The following is a 25,841-nucleotide window of genomic DNA, read 5'->3' on the forward strand; positions in this document are numbered from 1 at the left end:
CAACCTGTTTGATTAGGAACTGTCAATGTAAGAGTTCACAATTTGTGAAAGTGCACTAAACACAAGAAGATGTAAACCTCATTCAAACAGTATAAAATTATGGTCGACAGCATATCATGCAATAATTGAGGAATTTTTTTATGTGGATTGTGAACTACATGTTCACTTTTCATAACAAAATATAAAACCTTCATGATTCCAATCCATAGGCACTTAAAAATTTCTACTGAAAAATATTCTCTACTATGCATTATAGGTTCTCTTCTCTACCCATTTTACACCACAAAAGGCACTTGGAATTTGGGGGGGGGGGGGGGAAGCCTGCTATTTATTGAATCATTTCACCTGTGCACAATGACAATTTAGTGCATTAACAGTCCAAAATTAGCATAGAACAACCTTCATCATGCGTGCTATTTCCTTTTAACAGCTTAAGCAAAGACATCTCCACCAAAGGCATATGGGAAAAATATTGTTTTTATTTTGATAGACAACCAAAATTTTAGTATGAGGACTAGAATTGGACAAGACTATATACCGAGAATTACCTGTTTATATTGGAGGTACACCTCAACAAAGCATACAACGAAAAGCTATGAAAACATGTTGGGGTTCTGCAGGCCTTGACCAAGTCCACACACAAATGGAGCAACAAATCAGGAATTGTTATGATCACATTCTCCCCATCCACTACTGCTTCTGACATACTTATCCACAATACCAAATTCTAAATTTTGAGCAACCCGTCGAGCATAATTCTCAGTTGTTATTGGACCCTTCTTTAGTCGGCGGTAATAAATGCTCTCCCAAGGCCATAACCGAGCCGAACCAAAGACAACCTCCATAGGCAAGTGCATTTCACTTTTTTCTGGCAGTGTTGATCCATGGTGTTTCAAGACCATGTACATCTCATCTGAGGATATTCTTGTGGAATTGTTAGTCTGTGAATTAACAAGAAACTCAGGATTTTTCTTTCCACTTGGTGACTCTATATGTTCTAGTGGCTGTAATTTCTGAAGTTCCCTCTCGTCTGTCGATTTCTCCGAAGATGAATTATCAGCAGTACATTGTTCCAATGAAGTTGTGCCCACATTTGTTACCTCACACCGAATCCTAGAAATAGTATGGTTGCTATCGTTGTCCAGCTGCCCATGACTATCCTTTTTCATCTCATCCTCTACTTTTAAGTATAATAACGTATTCTCATCTTTCACTGCAACACTTGCACCTTTTTGTTTTGAATTCTCTGAACTTGCATCAATTTCCAGTAGCTGTTTTTGCTCAACCGAAAGGTGCTTGGATTGGGAACTAGGGACATTCTCCAGAAATTCCTTCAAGGAAGCACTAGTTGCCTTCGTTGGTACCTTACTTGGGGAAGATGGTAAAGGCCGACCAGGTGATATGGACAAAGACAAGGTAGATGGAGAACTTGACCTGGACCTAGAACTTTCAGACCGCGAATAGGATGATGTTGAAGAGGATGACACTGAACGTGATCTAGAAACTGGTCCTGATCTAGAACGGGAACTGATCCCAGAAACAGACTTTGAGGACCACGAATGTGAGCGAGAACTGGAAGTAATTGAATTTGAATGCATGGGAGATGAAGCTGACTTCCTTGACTTTTTCCCATGGTGTTTCTTCAGACTTCCAGGTTCCGCTCTACTTCTCTTTCTACCTTGATTTTCCCTTCTAGGCTGAGACCGGGATGTTTCCCTATTTGCAGGAGAGCTTCCATTCCTCCTAACCAATTTCCTAGACTTTCCAGAACCATGTGCCACTCTGTCAGTCCTCTGCTGCCTCGTCATCATAGGATCTTTACTCGACTTCAGCCCTCGATGCGATGAACGCCTCAGTCTTTCTGACTCCACATTACCACTACCTCTAAAACCAATTCTATCATCTCTCCTATGATCAAAATGGGTAAATCTCTCCTGTTGAGAAGTATCTGCTTGGGGACAGTAACGCATTATGTGGCCAGTTAACCCACAACCATAGCAGGTTTGTTGGGGTTTTGGAGTATTAGGTTGCTTCAATGTTGCTTCACCACTATGCACTTTCCAATGTTTCTCTTGAGATATTCCACAAGTAGGAGATACATAAGAACCATTCATTTGTTGGTTTTCTTCTTCATCTCTTTTGTCAAACCCATGGTAAGGTTCATAACGATCAAAGTTGGTTCCATTTTCGACTCCATTATCATTCAATGGGACACTGGCAGGTTCACCCCATCTGTCATTATCCACAAGATTGGGTGCAATGCTAGCACCTCCGTCCGGCAATCTTGCCTTGGAGTTGTGACATTTTTCTTCTCCGTGATTTCCAGTACGCTCCTGGTGATGAACAATTTCCTCCTCAAGTGGATCCACCATGTGTGGCAGACCACTGGTACTATCTAGGTGCTCGGCACCAATTTTATAGTCTGGTCGCCTGTTTACATCCTTCTTTCTCATACCATAACTGTCTCCCCTTGTGAAATTCTTCCCATGGTTTGGTTCATAGGACCTGGTACCTCGTGCAAATCTTTGAAAAGGCCTTGGCTGTTTGTTTGCCCATGTAATAGACACTGGCTCCCCACAAATATTTTTTCCTCGAAGTGCTCTGAGAGCTTTTTCTGCATTGTAAGGAACATCAAATATGACAAAACCATATCCATCTTTCAGATGCACATTACTACGCCCAAACCTCCGGAAAACACGTTCAAGTTCATCTCGTCGGACATGAGGAGATAGATTACCAAGAAACAGAGACATCTGTGAAACCAACAACCAAAATTATCATTGCATGTATGTATGATCATGTTGGAAGAAAGAATTTGAAAAAATAATTCTAAGTTGATGTCAATTTGACGAAGAAGCCTTTGAGATGATAGAGGTGAAGGATAGTATGGCAATTGCAATTATCGATACCGCAGAAATTGGAAAAGGTGGATAACTAATATAACAGAAACGTTGTAATCTTTTAAAAGCCCTGATGTTTGCAGACAAGACAAAAACATATCAAATGTATGCAGCATAAATCCACGAACAATGTACAAACATAAAAGAACAACATCACATCTTAATACATTCGGTTACAGGAATACCTGACCCAATATCTGGGATGATTAGCTAAACAACTTCGTATCATTTAAAGAACTTTGTTTCTCGGAAAGGGAAAAAAATAAAAAAGAACACGATGGTTAACAACTAACAGATGGGCCAAGAAGTTTCAACAGAGCTGCACACAAACTGGTTCATGGTGCTGTCTCCTTTTATATCTGTACTGTATTATTAATCCAATTCTTACCTCTGATCGAAAGCTTGTGATTCTTTTTTATTCAATGTAACAATGCTTTTCGTTTAAAAAGACAAGGCATAAGAGCCCATTGGGCTCGGTTGAGCATAACAGAGCTTCTAAGTTCACGTGCGGAGACACAGACAAACTTGGGGTTAGGAAACCAACTACGCTCATTTTTATCGATGAATCTGATGCGGACAGATTCATCTTCATTTCCCTTCTTCGTCTTCCCCTTCTTGAGCTTTGGGCCATTAGCACCAAAAGAGAATGTATCGAACAGCTGATAGCAAACAAATTAGCAGCACGGGAAGAACTAAACGGATTAATTTTCTACCTCGTTGTTAGGGTTTTACAGGTCTTCTGCGTCTGCAAATGCCATCTTGGTGGTACTGATGAAAAAATGCTCAATGCCCCCACAACCCATAAGATTAGACAAAATATTTACAGAGACACGACGAATTAAAAGAGCGAAAAGAAAGTCCTACGATTGATATAAATGTAAACAAAATGAAGAAGTACCTGGAATTCAGATAGAAAAACCTTAAACTGTTATCAAAACCCTAAAGAATTCGGCAGAGAGAACCAATGTCGCGTTCTCCGCAGAAGCGGAACTGCGGAAGAAACTCAGAGGAAAAACGAAGGGGCCTTCTTGAAGGAACCCATCTACGAAGGAAACGAGGGAGACTGCCCGAAAATGCGGGAATATAGCGGGGCCGAATCATGTACAAATGTACTCCCAAATCCCACTCGGCGCATAGTAGCCCTAATACAAAACATGGAAAAATTGATTCACCTGCGTCCTGAAATTGGTTCAGCCGATTCCGATCCGATCTGATCGATCATAAATCTGAATCAGTCGGCATCAACCCGAACCCTAGTTTTGGGACGTGGATCAATCATCTGGTTCGGCCATAATCGGATCAACTATCGATTTGAATGCTGTTTTTCAGTTAATGCTACTGGTGCTTCAGGTAGTTTGGCCCTCATCTGGCATAAATCCTTTTCAAATTCAAGTGGTCTATTCAGACGAGAGGATCATTGATTGTGAAGTTCTGTCTAACCAAGGGAAAAAAATTTTGGTTATCGTGTATCTACGGTTACTCTTATTTCCTTTGGAACTTCTCGAACCGAACCTTGGGCGTGTGTGGGTGATTTCAATTTGTTTTTACTATGGCACGAGAAACTTGGAGGCAATAGGCAGAGAGAGCATGACATTAATCATTTGAAGGACATGTTGTACCAATGTAATTTGCTGGATTTGGATCCGAATGGGCCGATATATACTTGGAACAACAAACTTATGGGTGTTGAGAACATCAGAATCAGACTGCTGGAGGTTGAGCGACAGGGCCCGTCCCTTTAGATTCGAAGCTATGTGGCTTTGTCATCCTTGGTAGAAAGAGGTCATCTCGAACTCTTGGGCAGGTTCCCCTTCTTCTACGGACTGCCATCCCCTCATCCAAAAAATCGATGAAGTGTAGAGAGGATTTGAAATCTTGGAACCATAAGGTTTTTGGCCACGTGCAATCTAAAATTGTTAGAGAATAGTATTCCAGGCAACCGGTATAAGACTTGACAGAATCTGCTTGTATATAAATATATATATACCCAAATGAAATAACAAAATAAATACAGAAATAAAACAACTTACAGTACAACGATGACTGTCTTCTTGTTTCTTCCAAAACAACAAGCAGGAACACAAGTGGAGTCGTACAGAGAGTACGCCCCCTATTAGTGCAGATCTGGGTTGACCTTAGCGTTCTACCTCCAAGATAAAACCACTTCAATCACAATTGGCAGCACCCAAGAGTGATTACAATATGGAATACCCAAAGGTAATTACTCAGTAATCAGAAAGGAAGAAGAAGAATAAGATAAGAAGCAAACAGAATGCAGAGAGTACACTGTTTACAGAGCACTGGAAACACTTACACGAATTATACTTTGAAGCTCAAAGCCCATTTGCTTTTATAAGCCCACTAGTACCTGTACGTATAGGATGTGTCTCTATACACCTGTACATGTACACCCTGTATACAGACCCCTCTATGTATAGGTAGGTATACATACCAGGTCCCTACATATGGGTGCATGTATATGCATGTGCATGATGCCATCGGGATAAGGGATGGATGTGCATGTATGTGGGTGCATGTACTTCACCAAAAAGAATACATCATATGAACCCACACCCGCCTCGCCTCGACCACGGCCCGGCTCGACTTGCGCTCGTGTGTGAAAAGCACCCCAAACCCCAACCTCACACATGGGACAAGGGAGACTCCCCTTAGAACCCTCTATCCCTTGTAAGCTACATGAGCTCATATTAGCTCACGGTTCTACTTGTCCCTAACCAATGTGGGACTAAACTTGAAGAGGTTCTCATGCCTTTTCAAGTTTCCTTACAAGTTTATACAAGAGGTCCTTGGTTCAAACCACCATGCACACACATATACAAGTGTTTCCAACAAAATCAAAACAAAGTGGAGGGAAAGGGTTTTTCATATTTGAAACTTATATTTCAAAAAGAACATTTCAAAAAAAAAGTTTTGAAATTACTTTTTGAAAACACAAAATCCAACAAAAATTCAATCTCGAAGCACAAACTGGAGGTAAGTTAGAGTCAACCTTCACCCTCCCACCCTCAAGAAGAGGGAAACTCCTTGGGCAGTGAAGTTGGAGGAAGAATGAGCAAAGGAGGAGATTATGTGGCATAAAAAATCTAGAGTGAATTGGATCCAGAGCAAGGATAAAAACTCAACCTTCTTGCATGCATCTACCATCCAGTGTCGTAGATGCAATCGGATTATCAAGATCAAACGTCCCAGTGGATAATGGTCCCAACCTCCGAGTTGTTATTACATTTTAGTTAGACCATTTATTCCTAAGGTATTGGTCTTGAGTCTTTTCACCGAGCTTTAGTTACAGTCAAGCCCCATGTTTCTTAAAGTATGGATGAAAACCTCTGTGCTACTCCTTCTCTTAAGGAGATTTTTTGTGCCTTATTTGCTATGAGTCCCCTAAAGTCGCTTGGCCTCAATGGTTTCCCACTCAATAATTTTCCAAAAGTTATGGGACATCACTAGAGAAGACCTATGTCAGGTTGTAATTTATTTCTTTACTACTAGGACACTCTCCCTAAAGAGATGAAGAGAACCTTTATATGTCTTATTCTCAAGGTTTCGAATCCGGAGTTGGCAGGACAGTTTCGTCCCATCAGTCTATGTAGCATGGCAGCCAAAGTTATATCCAAGATCATGGCTGATAGACTCAAAGGTCACCTGCAAGGTATCATTTCTCCTCACCGATCTGCTTTTGTTTCAGATCTTTTGATTTTTTATAACATCTTTATAGCTTATAAATTTTTTCATTTTATTAAGCATCAGAAAAAAAAAAAAAAAAAAAAAAAAAAAAAGGAATTATGGGGCTTAAACTTTATATGCAAAAAAACAAATGATAGACTAGAGTGGGTTTTATTTGGGAAACCCTTCTCAAACCGAGCTTTTGCAATAGGTGGGTGAACTTAGTAATGAAATGTATTTCTTCTGTCTAGAAAAGTTTAGATGTGCATTGTCATGACATTGGTGGCTTATTATGATCTTGAGTTACCCTAGATGAATATCAAGACTGCTACTGCATTTCTAAACGGATATGTCGATGATGAGATGTATATGAGACAACCTGAAGATTTTTCATTTGAAAAAAAATATACTGTCTGTAAGCTAAAAAGATCTATACACCGATTAAAACAGGCTTTCCAACAATGGTAATTAAAGTTTGATCACATGATCACCTCATTCGGTTTTGTAAAGAATTGTGCAAATCAATGTATCTATATAAAGACTGAGGGAAGCAGTTTCATTATTTTAGTTTTGGATGTAGATGATATTCTGTTAGCAAGCAGTACTCTCGCACTGCTACATGAAACTAGGAAATTCCTAATATAAAATTTTGATACAAAGGACATAGGTGAAACTTTCTATGTCTTTGGTCTATAGATTCACCAGGACAGGTCAGAAAAAATCTTAAGAATATTTAAAATTTTGGATCGGTTCAGGATGAATGATTTCAAACAAAGTATTGCATCAATTCTTAAAGGTGACAAACTTAGTCAGGAGTAGTGCCCGATGAATGATTTATGGATGAAGAACATGCTCTATGCATCTGTAGTAGGCAGTCTTATGTGTGCTCAAGTATATACAAGACCTGACGTTGCTTTTGCAGTGTGAGTTTTATGTAAATTACAGAAGAATCCTGGATTGTCACATTGGACACCAATAAATAAAGTATTTAGATACCTTAAAGGCACCAGAGACTACATATTCACCTATAGGCTTGTTGAAGAACTGGAGTTGAAGGGATACTTAGACTCAGACTATGCTGAATGTGAAGATACAAGATGATCTACATCATACTTTTTTTTTTTTTTTTTTGTTGGCTAGAAGAGCATTATCTTGGAGAAGCATAAAAGCAATCGAAGACCGCTTCATCTACTATGGAAGCTGAAGTGGTGGCATGCTATGAGACTATTTTTCAAGCATCATAGTTGAGGCAATTTATCATATACAATTAAGTTGTATCCTCCATTGAAAAGCCGATTTGTGTTTACTGTGATAATATGAAAATAGTTAGATTTTATAACAATATTGTTTAGTTAGTCGATGTAGACACATCGAGATCAAATATTTTGTCATAAAGGAAGATGTTCGGGATCACAAGGTTTCAATTGAACGTATAGGTACCAATGATATGATTGTTAAACCATTTACCAAAGGGCTTGCACCTAAGGTTTTTGTAGATCATTCAAGGAACATAGACTTATGCAAATCATCGTGTGTTTAAATGTAATTTCAGATATTACAATATAAGTTTGATTTCAATTAAAATATTAATAAAGTCACTGTTAATTTGATTTTCCTGTTATTCATTACAGTTGCGCACATTTGTTTAGAATAACAGATGCCTACAAAGTCGTTAGACAATAAAGTTTGGATGTAAATTGATCACTGAGTCAATTCAAAATCAATCATGTGATTAATTGTATAAAGCTTAAACTTCATTACATAATGACCCAAGTTGAGAAATATAACTCATCGTGATACATGGAAGAGAAAAATTAAGTACTAAGAACTTGGACTGCCATAATTTGTTAAGTTTGAATTTTCATCTTGAATATAAGATTCTCCACTAAGATTAAGTTAAGTATGATCATACGTCAATTTTAGAACATAACTATTTATTTGACATGTGACAATTTAAGCCAAATAGAAGAATGTTGATTGATGTGGCATATGGTTGCTACATTGACATAATTAATAGACCAAGAGTGGGAGACTAAAAAATAGAGGTTATTTATCTCTATATTATCTCTTCACGAATTCTATAAAAGTAATTTCGTCTGTCAATGTCACACTAACAACCTTATTGAAGGCGAGGTGTTGAGAAAAAGAAAAGTCATCTTTAAGTAACATTAATGCATTTCAGTACAAAGGAAGGCATAAAAGACTATTATCCACAACCAGTGATGACATGATACTACAATCCAATGAGGAGGTAGTCCACAAAGTTTATTTTCCGCATCTAATACGTCCTCTAGGATTTATCCTCCTTTCAATTGGGGTATATTTGTCTTTTTAAAATTGAAGATTCTTCCTATCACAAGCGATCACATCCCTTGACCAGAGGCGAGCGGGTAGTCACCAGTGGCAAAGGGCAATAAGCTTTACGGACAACGTAGAGGGGTACTCTCCCAATTACCACTTTATGCCTTCCAACCCAAACACCATTACAGCATTGCCTCTTTTGCCTCTTTATTGCTTTTTAGGTCTGGCTCCTCTTTTATTTGACCATCACCCTCTGAAGCACCAAGAATCTCATCTCATCTCTCCAAAAAACCCCGACTACAGCCAGATCTGAATAGACCCAGCTGAGCAAGACTATTATCCTCAATGACGATGGGCTCTGGAGGATCCAGTGTTGTTGGTGAGTCACCCCACCCTTTACGCTTTTGTGATTCAATTTAATCTACTTCAGATGATTGTACAATTCTTTTGTTAGTAAATTATAGATTTTTTCCTGAATTTTGACGTTATCTTAGATAGAAACTCGTATGGGTTTTCGGAATTGAGTCTTCGATATCATGGGCTGCTTTCAGTTTTGTACTCTTCTTGCTCATTCTTATACAGGAATCCCTAATGGGTCCTCGATGATGAATTCTATGTTGTTCGGACGGTTTTGATTGTTAATTGTATTTCGGGGCAGTTGTGCTTCTGGGTTTGTACCATGTTCTTTTGTTTTATTTATTCCGTTTCCGTCCATTATTATTCTTTTCGAGGATAGTGATCATACAATTTATCATCCTGATGCATCAATGTCGAAATTTCAATTTTTTATTATCATTATGAGAATTCCATGGGATATGCAATAAATGATTTGTGATTTTTTCTGTGGAGGTCTTATATATCGCTTTTTGTTGCTGTGCTCTTTCAATTTACACTTCTGGGAACTAAAGTATAAAATTTTACTTTTGAGCGATGACTATTCTGTGTTAACTAGTTCACTTAACATCTGATTTGTTCTATAATGTACTTTTACCTTGTAAACAGATTTCCATTGTGTGTTTAATTTATTGTATGCTTATGTGAATAGACTATCAAGTTTTAACTTATCTATCTATTTATCTTTCTGAGTGTATTGTTTGTGCAAACAAATTGCCAAAATCTTTTTACTTTGTGTGTTGCAATATATTCTTTTACTCGTTTGTGGTTTCTTGTATGCTTCTAGGAATAGAGTATGAAGTTTTGGATTTGTTCGTTTTTTACTGAAATACTACTGGGACAGAAATATTATCATCTTTTTAATCTGTCACAGTATATTCTGTTATGTACGCACATGGGTGCATGGGTGATTATGATATGTTGTTAGTGTGTGTAAGTCAATTGTTGTTCTAAGTAGTTTTAAGTATTGGGTTGGGAGTTATCAACGTAAAGTTGTGGGGAGTAGTTATTAGTGAAGTGGTAGGAGTTATTATGGAAGTGAGATACTTAGTTGTATGGATAGTTATCCTTAGGTTGTATTCCTATTTAAATGCAAGTAGACGTAATGAAAGTCGGACTGGAAAATCTTAATTTAATTCTTGAGTTTATCTTGAGAAGAGGATTGGTGGCCTCCCAATTGCGTCAGGACACCCGGCTTCATCGATAAAGCCAAAAGCCCTATTTTTTCTCTATCTCTTCTATCTTATTTTTCTCTCCTCCAAGATCCGTGCACATAACATATTCCTTCTGGTTGTTTATGGTAATTTGACTATAAAGTTCCCTTGATCAGTGACAATTTTCCATGTAGAGATGTATTGCCGTATGAATAGATTACCGGATATATCTCAGTTATCCTTGACCACCACCTTTGATTCAATCTTCAGTCTTATATGACTGTTACTTTTGGCAAATTTAATAAGTAGTTGCCTTACTCCTTCTGTTAAAGCCCATCATGATTCTAGCTGTAAATAATGAGATGGCCAATGCCCTCTGTTTTATGGATCCATCATTGATTTCACGTTGGTGTGTGTTAATACCAAAGGGCGATCATTTAATACCTCCATATTGGAACATGACTTTCTTTGTGAAGATGTTCTTGATGAAATTTAGACCATGCTATTTATGGACATCTACCCTTCTTCCCTTTGCCAATCAGTGGTCATAGTAATGGTTCATGGATTGGAAGTTGTTATTCGGTCTTTCATTTCCTCTGCCATTCTGGAAGCTGGACCCTCTTAATGATGTAAGGCATGAATTTGTCAGCTAGCTCATGGGTAAACAAAGAAAGAAGAGAAGGTGCCTCAGAGGACATTAACCACCTATATTCTGCATCCTTCTGCCTAGCCTAAATTACACAGGCAATTATGGCACCTTGCTTTGCTTCATTATCATATTGTGAAACTTTGATCATAATAGTGATTTTGGTGATCTTATTAGATGGTTTGGTCATATTCAGTGGACTGGCAGTAGTGAGGAGTGATTTTTTAGAAGAATTTAAATAGTTATTGGAATGGGAGCATGATTCATGCATCTTAACTTAAATCTTTATGCACTAATAAGGCAAGGGAAACCTGAAAAAAAGCTAAATGACATGAATAAATTCATAATACCTTTTGATACTATCAGAACCTGTTGAATGATGGTTCAATAAAGGACGTACCCAGTGCACGAGGCTCCCGCCACTGTGGGATCTGGGGAGGGTCATAATGTACGCAGCCTTACCCCTGCTTTGCAGAGAGGCTGTTTCCAGACTCAAACCTGTGAACACTTGGTCTCAATGGAGCAACCTTACCGTTGCACCAAGGCCCGCCCTCAATGATGGTTCAATACTATGCATAATTGCATATAATAAAGATACCTATGGTCCATTGAATTGTTTCACTTGTAAATATGCAGATATATACTTCCTGATGGAGTGAGTTGGCAGAACATGATTTATGCCTCTTAACATATATTTATATGCACTAATGAGGCAAGGAAATCAGAAAAAGCTTATCCTTTTGATAACAAGAGGAAGACCTAGAGCCTATAGAATTATTTGGTTCAATGTTATAGTATAATAGTAGAACAAACTAGTACAGCCATACTTATATAAATGATATAAAGATATTGTGTAAAATGTCGTCTACAAAGCTAAGGGTCCCCTTCCCCCTTTCTTTGGAGTGAGCCTAAACATAATTATAGGCCTCATTTGTTAAAATCCTGAATTATGGAAAAAGTCACAATCTTGGATGATTGAAAGCCTAAGAATTATGATGTCTTATTATTAAGTTTTTCATCAACAGCGACATATATAAATAAAGGGATTCATTCACCTATATCTTGTAAGGGTTGGAAGCGACAGGCATTTACTGTGATGTGGAGAAAGAACTGTAAAAGGGATTTGGTTTCTTGTAGTGTTCACTTGGGTATTTCAATAGAGGGTTGGGCAACAGGCCGGACTCAGAAATCCATGTATTGAACACATCATTTAATATCCTATTAATAATCCAATGGATCTACTCTCAGTGATCTGTTTGTTGGATATTTTATAATCAGATGACCAGATTATGGTTCTTGATATCCGAATAAGTTGAAATTCTGTATATGGATCTGGATATCCGATTAAGTTGAAATTATGATGCAAATTTTCAACAGTAGCAAGAGGAAAGAAAGACCTGCAGTTGGTATGGTCCAATCTTGAACCAAATTCTGGTTCAAAACAACCCTACGGTTCAAGGAAGGTACAATCTTAGTTCTTCTAGAAACCAGAACTTGTCGGACCCAGTTTGGAAGTCTTCTACACAGTTTGCGGTTCCAGAATTCCAGATTTTCTGAAATCTTATCTCCAATCAAGTCGTGGTTCTAGTTTAGGAGTTTTAATTTGATTGTCATTAGCTGGTTGGAATAGTAGATCCTGTCTTTTTTGATTCAGTTTCCTTATCTAATTAGGTTGTTTGGCGAGATTAGGATACTTCCAAACATAGCCTGCACATGGAGGAAGTTGCTTATTCTGTTTGGGTTTTTCTCTTTCAAGTGTCCTAGTCAGTTTGAACTCTTCAAACTAGGTAGGTCGATTGGAAGGAGGTTTCCTTTTTAAGTTGGGTTATATTTTCATTGTTTGAGACAGTTGAGGAGCCTCCAAACACAGCCTATGGTTGGGGAGTTTCCTTTTCCTGTTTAGGCTTAGGTTGCATTCAGTTTTATTTAAAGAGATGTGGACAATGGTCACCCCCACGATGTTGAGAAATAAACAGTATGCTTTCACCTTCAGTTCTGTGTGATTCAGAGTTTTCTGCTGTGGTGTTTTCATTGATTCTGTTGAGACTCATAAACTTCCCTGCTATCGATTTACCTATCGCTTTAGTGCTTTACTGGTTATCCTGAGGTTTCAGTTTTCTACCAGCATTAGGAAACTTAAGCATTTAAAATCTAAATATCAGATTTTCATCCAACTTTGCTGAAGTACTCTCTTGAATGTTTAAGCCATTTCACCTGAATTAATTGGCCATCAGACCTGTTTAAACTGTAATTCTGAGACTCCTCTGTTTAATGGTTTCTAATTCTTAATCCTGTGATTCTGGAAATTATTGGGTGATCTAAACCCTAGTGTCTTAGGGATTTAGAACCCCATTAAATTCTGTGTGAAAAACTATTTATCTTATGTTGCATATATGGATATATCCGAAATGCATAATAACTTGCCTTATGCATTACTTTATGGGGTGGGGAATCTGGCTGCAGTTTTGACCGCCTCGTCTTTTCTGCCCCATGGCATTCTTCCGCTTTTATTAGTCATGTGGGGAATCTGGCTGCAGTCTGTTGTCACCTAGATTTGTGGACATCTTGTCCACAACATCATCTAATCATGGATTGAGTTTGAGTCTTACCTGAAATCATAATTTTTCATGATACTTCTTTGGTACTTGTTTGAGACAGTCTTCTCTATTTATAGAATAGGGACTGTAACCAGAGGAAGCATTTAGTAATTATCCAGGCAGAGATTAAGGGAGAGAGAGTGAGAGAGATTTATTTATAATACAAATAATGAGTACAAATAGAATAAGAAACTAACTACTAAAAGGAAACTACCCAAAGCAGCAACACAATCCAAACCCAACTAAACCTCACTCACGATGGGAACAAACCTCCTTTCATGAGAACTCCCTATTATTCATACCGTGAGAATAATTGTGGGTCCAATTGAGGTCCACGACTCCTATAGGACACACCTTAACACTCCCCCTCAAGTTGGAGAATACAAATCTCCCATGCCCAGCTTGGAACAACACTTCCAGAAAGCAAGTCTAAAGAGTGGCTTTGTAAACAGATCAACCAACTGGTCAGTAGACGACATGAATGGAGTAACAATCAACTTCTTCAAAATAGCATCCCGCACAAAATGGCAATCAACCTCAATATGTTTTGTTCTTTTGTGGAACACCAGGTTATTGGCAATGTAGATGGTAACTTGATTTTCACAAAACATCTTCATGCATCGAGTAGTTGGAAAACCCAACTCTTGAAGAAGAGATTTCAACCTCATCAACTCAGCCGCAGTATGAGCCATAGTTCTATGCTCTGCTTTAGCACTAGACTGAGCCACAATAGTCTGCTTCTTCCAACGCCACGAGACAAGGTTGCCACCAATGAAAGTGCAATAACTTGTAGTAGATTGCCTATCATTATCAGCACTGGCCCAATCAGCATCAGAAAAGCCTACTAGATCAACAATCTGATGCGGTCGGTTGATAAGCCCCTTTCTTGGAGCCCCTTATAAATATCTTAAGATACAACATGCCACCTCCCAGTAACTTTCTTTAGCAAGTGCATAAATTGGCTAATCACAAATGTCAGGATGAGTAACAGTTAGATGAATAAGCTTCTCAACTAATCTCCTGTACCGGTGGGGATCATCAAACACGTCACCATCATTTGTGCCAAACTTCTGATGCGGATCCATTGGAGTATCTACTGGTTTATATCCAAGCATATCACTTTCAGACAAAAGATCTAACACATATTTTTGTTGTGGATTAATCCTTCTCTTACTTCATAGAACTTCAATACCAAGAAAATAATTGAGGGAACCCTAGTCTTTCATCTGAAAGTGCTGATGTAGAAAAGATCTTACCTCTACAATACTAGATGTCTCATTACCAAATACAATAATGTCATCAACAATTCAACATAAACCACTAGAACCACTACCTTAGAACCTCGGCGACGAACAAAGATTGGATGATAAGAGTAACATTGTGAAAACCCACACTTAGTAACAATTGAGCTGAATTTGCAAACTAGGCCCTAGGTGACTGTGCCAACCCGTAATAGCCTTGTGTAGCAGTGTAGCTTACATACTTTGTGTGAATTCTCCCCTTGAGCAACATACAACCTCCTTATATACAAAGTGTATTCTTGATTTCTAGTTGATAGAGTGGCCAGTCCAAATTCACAGCCAAGGAGAACACAAACCGAATTTAGATGAGCCACAGGTGAGAAGGTCTCGAAATAGTCCATACCAATTGTTTCAGTGAAGCCCTTTGCAACCAAACGAGCCTCAAGCCGTTCAACTGAACCAATAGGGTTATACTTAATGGTGTATATCCAGCGACAACGTACAAGATCCTTACTAGGTGGTAAGTCAACCAGGGTCCATGCTTGTCAAGAGTAAGGCATCAATTGTTGTTTCCATTGCCCCCTTCCACCTAGGATGGGATAAGGCTTCTTGATAAGAATGGAGTTGGTAGATGGACAAGGCAAGATTATGTGAAGATGGGGGAAATATATTCTCAATAGTATAAGCAATCATGGACTTCTGGGTGCAAGAACGGATACCTTTATGAAGTGCCACAGGTAAGTCATATGGAGCTTCAACAGGAGCAAACGGAGTGGTGGCGGAGCAGTAGTAGATGGCATTGTTCTCTTACACTGCTGATACACTTGCAACAAAACCTCATCAAATGGCACAAGCACAGGCATATGGGGTGCACAATAACTATTAGTAGGAAGGATAAAAGTAGACACCGGAGGAACAAAGTATGGAGTACTTTCAAAGAAGGTAACATTAGTATTAACAAATTTCCTATGAATAGTTGGGTCATAACACTAATACCCTTTCTGGGTTCGAAAATACCTAAGAAAAAATACACTTCACAGCCCTGAGGTGGAAGTGAAAACAAGGGTGTTTTGGGAAACACAACAAAAAAGGTGAATATATTAAAATGGAAAAAGGCATCCGATTAATCAAATAACATGCAATGAGAACAACATCACGCCACAAATGCTTGGGAACATTATGTGGATAATTAGAGACTGAGCGATCTCCAATAAATGGCTGTTTTTTTTTTTTTTTTGGTGTTCAGCAACCCCATTTTGTTGTGGGGTATATGAACAACTAGTTTGGTGAATCATACCAGAGGCAGAAGAAAAAAATTGAAATTTCACGTTGAGCGTACTTTAATGCATTATCATAACAAGAAACCTTAATGGAGATATCAAATTGAGTCTTTATTTCATTATAAAAATCTTTAAAAACGGTCAAAAACTCGGAACAATCCTTTAACAAGTACACACAAGTTAATCTAGAGTGATCGTACACAAAAGTAACAAAGTATGAAAAGCCTAACCTATTTTAAACACGACACAGACCCTGAATGTACGGATGAACTAAGGGAAATAAGGCCTTTTTCTTGAATCACTATGAGCAAGAAAGGATGACCGATGATGTTTCCCAAGTTCGCAGGCTTCACATTCCAGACGATAGATAAAACTTGCAGCTAGGAACCATGTGTTGAAGCTTGGATAGAGATAAATGTCCTAAAGACCAATAGCGATAAAAATGCAATTGAAGAGTGGAAACACCAATAGTAGTAGCAACAATAGTAAAGGGACCAATGCCATGCAAATAGTAGAGCCCGGCCTCCTCAATCCCTCCACCAACCGTCCTTGTTGAAGATCCTGAAAAACACATTGGAAAAGGAAAAAATGTGATAGAGCAGTTAAGTGATTTGGTCAGTTGACTAACATATAGCAAAGTTAACGGTAATTGGGGAACATGAAAAGACCAGAAGACAAGATCATAGATTCAATAGGGGAAACTGTACCATGACCAATAGTATAACAGGAGAAGAGTTAGTAACATTAGATAAAGAAAACAACTCGGGCTTACCAATCATATGAGTAGATACACTGGAATCAATGATCCATGGGGTGGAAGATGTAGATGTAAGGAAAGCTGATGTAATTGTATGGGCCAAGGTGGCAGTGGATGACGAGACATTAGTGGATGTTTTGGAGATTTTGGACAAGCTTCAATAAGTGATTATAGTCATCTCGAGACACAACCCTGATGAGGGACCTCAGGTTGAGGATGCAGTATGAGTGTCGCCAGAAGACACCTTTGTTATACTACCATCAGGTAGAACAGAATTAGCTGAAGGTGGAATCCACTCTGGTCGACCATGTTTAGCTCAACATTTTTCAATAGTTTGATTGGGCTTGCCACAAAAAAGTACATAGTCTGAAGGGTTGATCACTCTGCTTGCCACCTGGACCTCAGCTGCCACGGCCACGAACACCCCATGAGCCACGCCCCCTCCATGAGAGGTTATAACCTCGGCCATGGCCAACAACAAAGGCAACTCTCTTTAGGAGAGGGCTGAAATCTGTCTGTGAAGTAGTAATGCACAAAAGACGTGCAAAGAACTCATTAAAGAGAGGGCACCTTTTCGTCGGCAACTGCAAGTAGTGATAATCCAGGTTCAATCCTGCCATAAACTTTGCCACATAGAATTACTCCCGCTTAAGTTGTAACTGTTCCAAATTGGTGGTGAGAGGCTGATGGATGTTGAGCTCCTCGCGGATACCCATTGAGGAATTAAAATACTCATTCAAGGACCTGTCTCCTTGCTTGAAAGTAAACAGTTTATTATATAAATCATAGACCTGGGATATATTTTCTTGTGGGAGAAGGTTCTCTTCAAATCCTCCCACACCTTTAGCAGTGGGGTGAAACATGACATTAGCTGCAATGGAATGATCCACGCTATTCCATAACCATATAAGAACAGTATCGTTCTCCCGCACCAGTCTTCATAGGCTTTTATTTCAGAGGGTTCCTCAGATTCAGTAGACAATGGCTGCTTCATTTTGCTATAGACCTTGACAGCTTGAGCCCATAGAAGATAATTTCCCATACCATTGAGCTTGATGGTGGTGATTTAAACTTTATATTATCCAGAGGAGTCTTGAGGTCATTCATCATGCACCCAATGTAGATCACAAAGAGCAATATCCAAGGGCAAAAAAGAAGAAGAAGCAAGTTCACTCCACAAATTGGGTGAAACTCATATCAGCAATCAGGGGTCAGATGACTTCTCAAATATAGACCAAAAGAGGCTTAATAGCAATGAACATCATCAGAATATAATATTCAGATCTGAGAACCAGAGTTGATAACTGAAACCCAAAAACAAACCCAATTAGGTATTACTGCAAGCTTGGATCGAGTGAACCCTTATGAGTAAGGAACAATGTCATATACTCTCAAGTTGATCTGCTGGCCAGATCAAAAGTAATTTCAGAAGCTTGAAGTCTGAAATTTTGCCCAAAAACAGAGTACCATATGGATTATAGGAGATCTTCAACTATGTAAAATCAACTTGGCGAACTTGGCTGCAACCTGAGATTGATTGTAGTGGTTGGTATAGTGAATAACTTCACCAAATAAGAAAGGGAAGACACTGGCTTGATGTGAAGTAAACCAAGAGATTAAAACACTGCTCCAGGTTCTGCTCAAGTCTGAAATTTATCTTCAATGATGCCGATTGTCTTCAATGTTACCTTTCGTCTATGAACACAATAATATCAGATAATATGGCCCCTTAATTATATGATAAAAAACTAGGGCCTGAAACACCAATAAGGTGGCATATGGTTGCTGCAACCCACGAACAGAAAAAAGAGAGACTCAAAACTAGAATCGAGGGAGTCTGAGTATCAGAACTCTGATACCATGTAACCAGCAGAACTTAGTAATTAACCAGACAGAGATCAAGGGAGAGAAGAAGCAAAGAGAGAAACGAGAGAAAAAGGAGGAGAGAACAAGTTCAGCGATAGAATCGGTGAGTGAATTCTGTCGCTGGACTAAGAGATTTATTTTTAATAAAAGTAATGAGTTACAAATAGAATAGGAAACCAACTACTATATGGAAACTACCCAAAGCAGCAACACAATCCCAACCCAACTAGACCTCACTCACGAAAGGAAAAAACCTCCTATTGTGAGAACTCCCTATCACTCATACCGTGAGAATAATAATGGGTCCAAATGTCCAATAGGGGTCCACGACTCCAATAGGACACACTTCAACAGGGACCATTGAAAAAAAGGAGAAAAAACCCACACAAGGTGGGCCATATGGTTGAAATAAGCCACTAATTTGACATATGGCTTATCTGGAACTCCTTATCTACCCAACCATCATTCTGATTCGCCAAAATGGGGAAAAGAAAAAGAACTCTGATTGACAAAAGCATCATTGTCATGTGGCAGACCTGACAGTGAATATTGTCCTGAAGCATTCTCCATGAACTCCTACATAATCTTTGGAAAGCTGGTAGAAAATCTATATCGATCCCTCTCTAATGTTATCAAGCTGGCCAGATCTTGGGTATAGGCTGGGTCTCATATTTTCTGAAACATCTGATAAAAGATCATCAAATCCCTTTGAATTTTTATATGCAAAGCTCAAAACAATTCTGGAAAAGAACAAAGTTTGAACTTATCATGAGGGATGGGTTCAAAGTCCTAACATGATTGGAGGTTAACTCTTCTGATTTCCATTTTCATGCATTTGAAGCTTGTATTACTTATTTTCTTGTGGACTGGATGTTTCGTTATCATTACTTTGAGCATCTCTTACTAAATAGAACTCATGGGTATATTTAGTCAGAAGTTTGGTGACTATTGACTTGAAGTAATTGAAGCTTTTAGGTAAAGGCTTGATTTGCCAATCGTAGATACATCGAAGACAGTTCCATTTGAAGTTTTTTTTTTAAAAAAAAAAAATATATATTTGAAAAGCAATAGAAGAAAGATATTTTACAGTGCAGGCCTTAGGCATACTTAGGTGTGTGTGCTGGAGGGATCTATGCTGCTCAGTGGAACTGCATGTGGTGTATCATGGATGCTTTGTGCGCACAGACCTTATCAGGAGAGGGTTTCTCATCTTAATGTTGCTGTGCAGTTCCTCGAAACTTCAGACTGCTGGAGGAACTTGAACGTGGGGAAAAGGGAATTGGAGATGGTACGGTTAGCTATGGAATGGATGACGGAGATGATATTTACATGCGTTCTTGGACTGGTACTATAATTGGTCCTCACAATGTAAGTCTCTTATTGCTTTTGACATATCATATACATTTACTTGAAGTTTTCTGCTATATCAGTAATATATCTGCTTATATCATCTTGTTTTACCCCCCTTCTCCTAGACTATTGATCTTACCTTTTTATGTATGGGTTTGCTAACCTGACGGAGGCAGTCAGGGAATGGCCTGACCATCCTATCTGAACATTGCATATAGAATCCTGACATCAGAAACCTGTAAAATAGGGGAAGGGGTAAAAAATGAATAAAATGGTCAGGTCAGACCATTGTTGTTGATGTGGATTAGCATTTTCATTGACAGATAGTTTTTGGCCTCAAGTCTTCATTCCTCTCACCCTTTAACCACTAAATTTTTGCTGCCATGTATGATACAAATTCGTTTATACCTATTTTCATGTGTCAAGGCCCATTTTTGAGTGGTTTTAAATCTAAGATTAGACAATGTGAAGAGAAATCATTTTGTTGAGTTGTTCCATTAAAGAACAGGGAAAGAACCCCCATGATTCAGATAGGGCTAAAGTGCCCCAATGCTCAAAATTTGGGAATGCAAACTAAAGATATAGCACCGATCACCAATGTCCCTCCAATTTTCATGGTGTCTAATAAGAGAGACCTAGTAAATATGAATTTGAAGGTTAGAGTTTTAAGTGGGTACAAAGAGAAATAAGTCTGTTCAGCTGATGGTCTGTAGCATACAGGAATGTAACCATGTAGGATGAAAAACTGATAGTGTATGGGCTTAAATTAGTACAAACTCAGCTGATATTTGCTGGTTGTGACAATTTAATGGAAGAAAGGGATGGGTAAGGGAACAAAGTCTGCTGGTATTTGCTTGTTCTGAGTTCTGACAATTTAATGGGAGAATGGGATGGGTACGGTGTCTTTAAAAGGTTGTGGTTTGCTCTTTTATAGTTACAAAGTTGTGGCGTAAGGTTATTTATGTTCTGTTACAGACAATTATGGGTATTACACTAATTAGGTTTGGTCTAGGATGAAGATGATGCTGTAGAGTACTACTGCATGCATATGGAGATAAATTTTAGAATTTGATGCACTGATATTTGTTGGAGAGTTTGTGGTACAGGATGTTTAAAAGAATCTTCAATCCTGCAGATAATGGGGCGTAATATGAACCTTACAGTTTAGAGTTAGAGATATCGTTCTAGAATAATGTTAGGGGAAGGAATTATTAGTATTTGAAAGTAACAAGTAGTATGAAGCTTGTATTACTACGAAGAAAAATAATTGGCTCTGAAGAATTCACAAAAACACTTAAAAGTTGTGAGAGACGGAAGAATGCAAGCGCCAACATAAAGTTAGCATAAAGCAGCAGCAAATGCCTTACTGCAGCCAAGAAGAGAAGGGATTCACCTCCCTACTTGAAATCATTAACTTTTCATTCTATAACCAATAAATCTGAACTACAATGGCATATAGACTCCCAATTGTTCCTACTTTTATCATGATTGGAGCTGCTAGGTTTATCTGGTCCTAGTGAAATAGGAATTAAAGGGATCACATGTAAACACCTTGGGGCAACTATTTGGAGTTTGGGCCTGGTAATTAGATAAAAAGTGGTTCTCATGGGATATCTATTTTCCTTGGCTGTATTCAAGGTTTTATGCTGCTGTCATGCTCCATTTACTGCTGATATGAATTCTTGGTTGCTGTTTCTTCCATTAATTGAGTTTTTAGTGAGTTTGTTTTATTTCTTGAAATATTATTGTATTCTAAAAAATGATCATTGTTGATGAAATTTCTTTAGGTTTTATATCTAATTTTTTTATTCCTAGCAGCCATCTATATCAACACTTTCTTTTGAATACTGAAAAAAAAAAAAATCCGCACCAAAGTTAATCTTACTTTACAGCCCTGATCACTAGAGGGTAATAATTATGCCAAATTAACAACCCTATCTATGTTTTGATTACATATGGACTGTTTTCTTTGGGCCATTGCCCATAAAACTAGAATCTTGAAAGAGAGAACTTTCTACCATTAACACTCATAAAAAAGTGGATGGGTATTGTATTCCTAATCTTTTATATTGACTGATTAGAGGATTGGTGTCTTCTCATCTTTTGATCTATAGTTGTAGCTTTGGTACTTATCTATTGTCTTCAGTTGGAGTTCTGAGACTTCTACTTGTTACTCTGTTGGTTCTTCGCACTGTTAGATTTCCCCCCTCATATTTATTGGAGATTATCATCTGGTGGGTCCATCTATCGTTTTTTGGTTGTTGTCTCTGATTATTTTGTGTTGGTATTGAGGAAGACTATATTTTCAGATCTGTTTTAATTGATTCTTTTGATTGGTTGGGGATATTTGGAGTTGTTGCACTGGCTTATTATTTGCTATTTGAGCCTGCTTATGCTTATCCTGACCTGGCTGGATAGCTGGAACTTGGAACTGTGCGTACTGGACAACCGAATGGGTGGGTTTATACAATGATTAAACCTGGCACTACTTTACGAAACAATGTTAGTGATCTGGGCAGACTATGTTTTTGATAAATGAAATAGTCATAGTGGAAAAATGGAAGTACGATGTGCGTAACACCCCCCCCCCCAAAAAAAAAAAAAAAAAAAAAAAAGCAAAAAGAACAAACTTAAAACTGGAAAGCTATGAACAAGCATAACTAGTCATCCTGACCTGTCTGTGTCAAGGCAGCCTTCTTTTGATGTTGGGCTGAGGGTGGGTAAGCAAGGTAAGCTTTCATTGAATCTTTTTTTGGGGTGGGGGGAGTTGAACGCTCCAAAAGAAACAAAAGATAGTACTGATCAGCTTAGCAGTCTATAAAATAAAAGGAGTCATCAGAAGTTCATCCTTCGATATCTTTTGTCCCATCCTGTTCAAATAGCGCAAACACTGTTGTCTGGAATTTGGCTCATGGTTTGACTGAAGTGCTAAGGCCTTGGAGACACTGTGAAGAGCCAAGATGAGGTGTGGACTGTTGATTCTGTTGGCTCTGACACCTGAGTATACTGAAGGTGTGCGATATAAGCTCCTTAAAAGCATTTTCTAGTTGATCCAGGCTGTACTTTGATACAAAAAAGGGCGTACCCAGTGCACGTGGCTCCTGCTACTGCAGGGAGCCTAAGTAATTTGCAGTTGTAAGATTTGAAAAACTTTTCAGTTCCTAGTCAAACCAGGTTTTACCTGAATGGAACCTTTTAGTCTGGGACCGAATTAGCACACTCACCAACATGTCATTGTGAGAATGTCATCTTATGCTGAGAGCCTGAGATTGACTAACTACCCTTAATGGTTGGCCAGCTCAGTAGTCTGACCATGATTGAATTAATTTTCACTAGTTCAAGGGGTAATTAAAAGATTGTATAACAGTTAAACAAATAAAGTGCCCTGGTAGCTTTGTTTTGCCCTTTTGCACCATTTTTTCCCCTCTTTCTATGAATAAATCTCTTCCTGTTGCCTAAGAAAGAAGAGGTGCCCTGGCTTGATGGCAAAGAATCTGTACTGAAATTTACTATAGAGCTACTTGGTGCCTTTGTGTCACACAGATTGCCAACTCTTGGTACTGGGAATCGTTGACAAATCTTTTTACCGTCTATGGGTGGTGCGAGTTGAAGATCTTTTGTTAGTTTAGGATTAGTGATTAACAAGTAAGATGGGATTTACCTCGACATTTTATATTGGGTTTCAACTGCTTGAGGAAATTCCCTTGTTTTATTAGAATTCATGCTCCACCATTTTAGGTGGTTGGAATTCCCATGATCCTGATCTGCACCACTTTATCCAACAGGTATTTGGCAGCAGTTTGGAATGAAACAATCCATAAGTTTTTTTTTTGCTGAAAAATATCCATCGCATCTCAGCAAGCTCACCCTGCATTATATTTATAATGGGAACTGGGATGTCAGTAAAATTTTGTGTACAATGGAAGTCATTTTATGTTTACAAACAAGTGAATATTTTTGTCTGTCCCACATTAGACAATATGATAAATTGGTCCAATTTTTTTTAATGTGACCTCATGGACGATGTGTTTGTTCAACTAAGCACTCAATTATGTATTGATTATAACTTGTTCTGCTGCACAACACATGCTTATTTAAGGATTGCTTGATTATTGCTGTATGTGTGGAAGCATGATTATGGTGGTTGTCCGGAATCTATTTGACTCCAACACTAACCAATCTCAGTTAACTGTTCTGGCACTTGTGAGGTAAAGTAATAGTTTTGACTGATTCAATACGACTCTCTGTTGAGGTTGAGGATGGTTGGTGCTTTCTGAGGTTCTTCTGAACTTTTTGAATTTGAAAATGTGTGTGAAGTAAAAAGTATCTTCTGTGTTCTACCTTTTTTCTGATCCACAAAGCTTTATGAACTTAACATTTACATTTCAGTCCGTGCATGAGGGTCGCATTTATCAGTTGAAGCTGTTCTGTGATAAAGATTATCCAGAGAAGCCTCCAAGTGTTCGCTTCCATTCAAGGGTCAACATGACTTGTGTGAACCATGAGACTGGAGTGGTAATTTTCTTTCTTTATCCAGTTGATAATGTTGAAAAACTTATATTGCTGGCATTGTATCCATTTACATGTCTAGTCTTGAATTCCTAGTATTGATCACTTTCAACCTTTCTGAAAACAATGAAAATCAATGAGTACAAAAAATTAGATCCTATAAGAGACAAAATACAAGCTTGAAGACACAGTGGCTTGTTTTCCCATGCCCATTATGCTCTAGCAAGTCTTCGCCACTAGGAAAATCTGGATGCTCGTGTTTGCTGAAAAAATAAAAATAAAATAATTTGAACTCTGATCTGATACCTTGATGCTTTCCAGGTAGAATCAAAGAAGTTTGGAATGCTTGCAAATTGGCAGCGGGAGTACACCATGGAAGACATACTGACGCAGCTGAAAAAAGAAATGGCTGCTCCCCACAACCGGAAACTGGTTCAGCCTCCCGAGGGTACCTTCTTCTAGTTGAAGATAAAAAAAATGAATAGTTAGACTGCAACAAATATATACCAATATAGTTTGTAATTCTGTGTTGGTCCTATGAGTCAAAAGGAGGATCCAGAACACCTTGAAGCTTTTCATTATTCCCTCCCTGTGTCATCCCTGTTTCTTGTCTTCCTTTATCGAACTGTGTTCGGGGATGCTGTTTGATGGATGTCATTGCTTGTGTCATATTGAAAATATACTTCTAACTAAAATTGTGGATTTAGTGTTTGTGTTTTATCTCACTAGCTTGCACTCATGCTTTGTGTATATGCTTTCTTCCCCCCTGTGGTACACATGAGAGGGAAAACAAAACTGGAAATTCTTCTTTTTTTTTTCTGTTGGAAAAAATCTAGTATGGAACATTAACCCCTTCTATGCACAAATGTTTACTGAATGATTAAAACCTAAGAAAGATAGCCAGTAAGCAATTCTATCACACAATTATTTGGTGTTTCTTCTTGGGAAATCTAGCGATATATCCATCCATTGTCCAACATCACAGCACCCTTGGGGGCCTTTTCTGCGTCTCATAGATGTTTTCTTTGTGGTCTGATTTTCGAAAGATACAATTGTGTAAAATAGTTTGCTGCATATGTATCATAGAGTCTTAGACTGATATCTATCGATGAAGGTGACATAATTTGTTTTGGATTTCACAATTTTAGAGTACCATATCTAAA

General features: G+C 38.3%; 2 protein-coding genes across 2 annotated transcripts; one reads left to right on the top strand and one right to left on the bottom strand.

The window, feature by feature from the left end:
- Nucleotides 1-491: 491 nt before the first annotated feature.
- On the bottom strand, nt 492-2,780 carry LOC122648955 (serine/arginine-rich splicing factor 4-like). Its single transcript, XM_043842285.1, has one exon. It carries the CDS (start codon nt 2,751-2,753, stop codon nt 657-659), a length of 2,097 nt encoding a protein of 698 aa, XP_043698220.1. The 5' UTR covers nt 2,754-2,780; the 3' UTR covers nt 492-656.
- Nucleotides 2,781-9,095: 6,315 nt separating this feature from the next.
- Nucleotides 9,096-25,403, top strand: LOC122667859 (ubiquitin-conjugating enzyme E2 variant 1C). Its single transcript, XM_043864308.1, has 4 exons — nt 9,096-9,264; nt 20,048-20,187; nt 24,559-24,684; nt 25,000-25,403. The coding sequence occupies exons 1-4, from the start codon at nt 9,231-9,233 to the stop codon at nt 25,138-25,140; spliced, it is 441 nt and encodes a 146-aa protein (XP_043720243.1). The 5' UTR covers nt 9,096-9,230; the 3' UTR covers nt 25,141-25,403.
- The last annotated feature ends 438 nt before the right edge of the window (nt 25,404-25,841 follow it).

This window comes from Telopea speciosissima, chromosome 1 (assembly GCF_018873765.1).
Source record: "Telopea speciosissima isolate NSW1024214 ecotype Mountain lineage chromosome 1, Tspe_v1, whole genome shotgun sequence".
Taxonomy (NCBI): Eukaryota; Viridiplantae; Streptophyta; class Magnoliopsida; order Proteales; family Proteaceae; genus Telopea; species Telopea speciosissima.

Bases quoted from the DNA above. Each gene is read 5' to 3' on its own strand.
- LOC122648955 (XM_043842285.1), bottom strand. From the start codon at position 2,753: ATGTCTCTGTTTCTTGGTAATCTATCTCCTCATGTCCGACGAGATGAA.
- LOC122667859 (XM_043864308.1), top strand. From the start codon at position 9,231: ATGACGATGGGCTCTGGAGGATCCAGTGTTGTTG. The intron at 9,265-20,047 runs GTGAGTCACCCC...GTTGCTGTGCAG, and splicing joins TGGAGGATCCAGTGTTGTTG to TTCCTCGAAACTTCAGACTG. The intron at 20,188-24,558 runs GTAAGTCTCTTA...TTTACATTTCAG, and splicing joins CTATAATTGGTCCTCACAAT to TCCGTGCATGAGGGTCGCAT.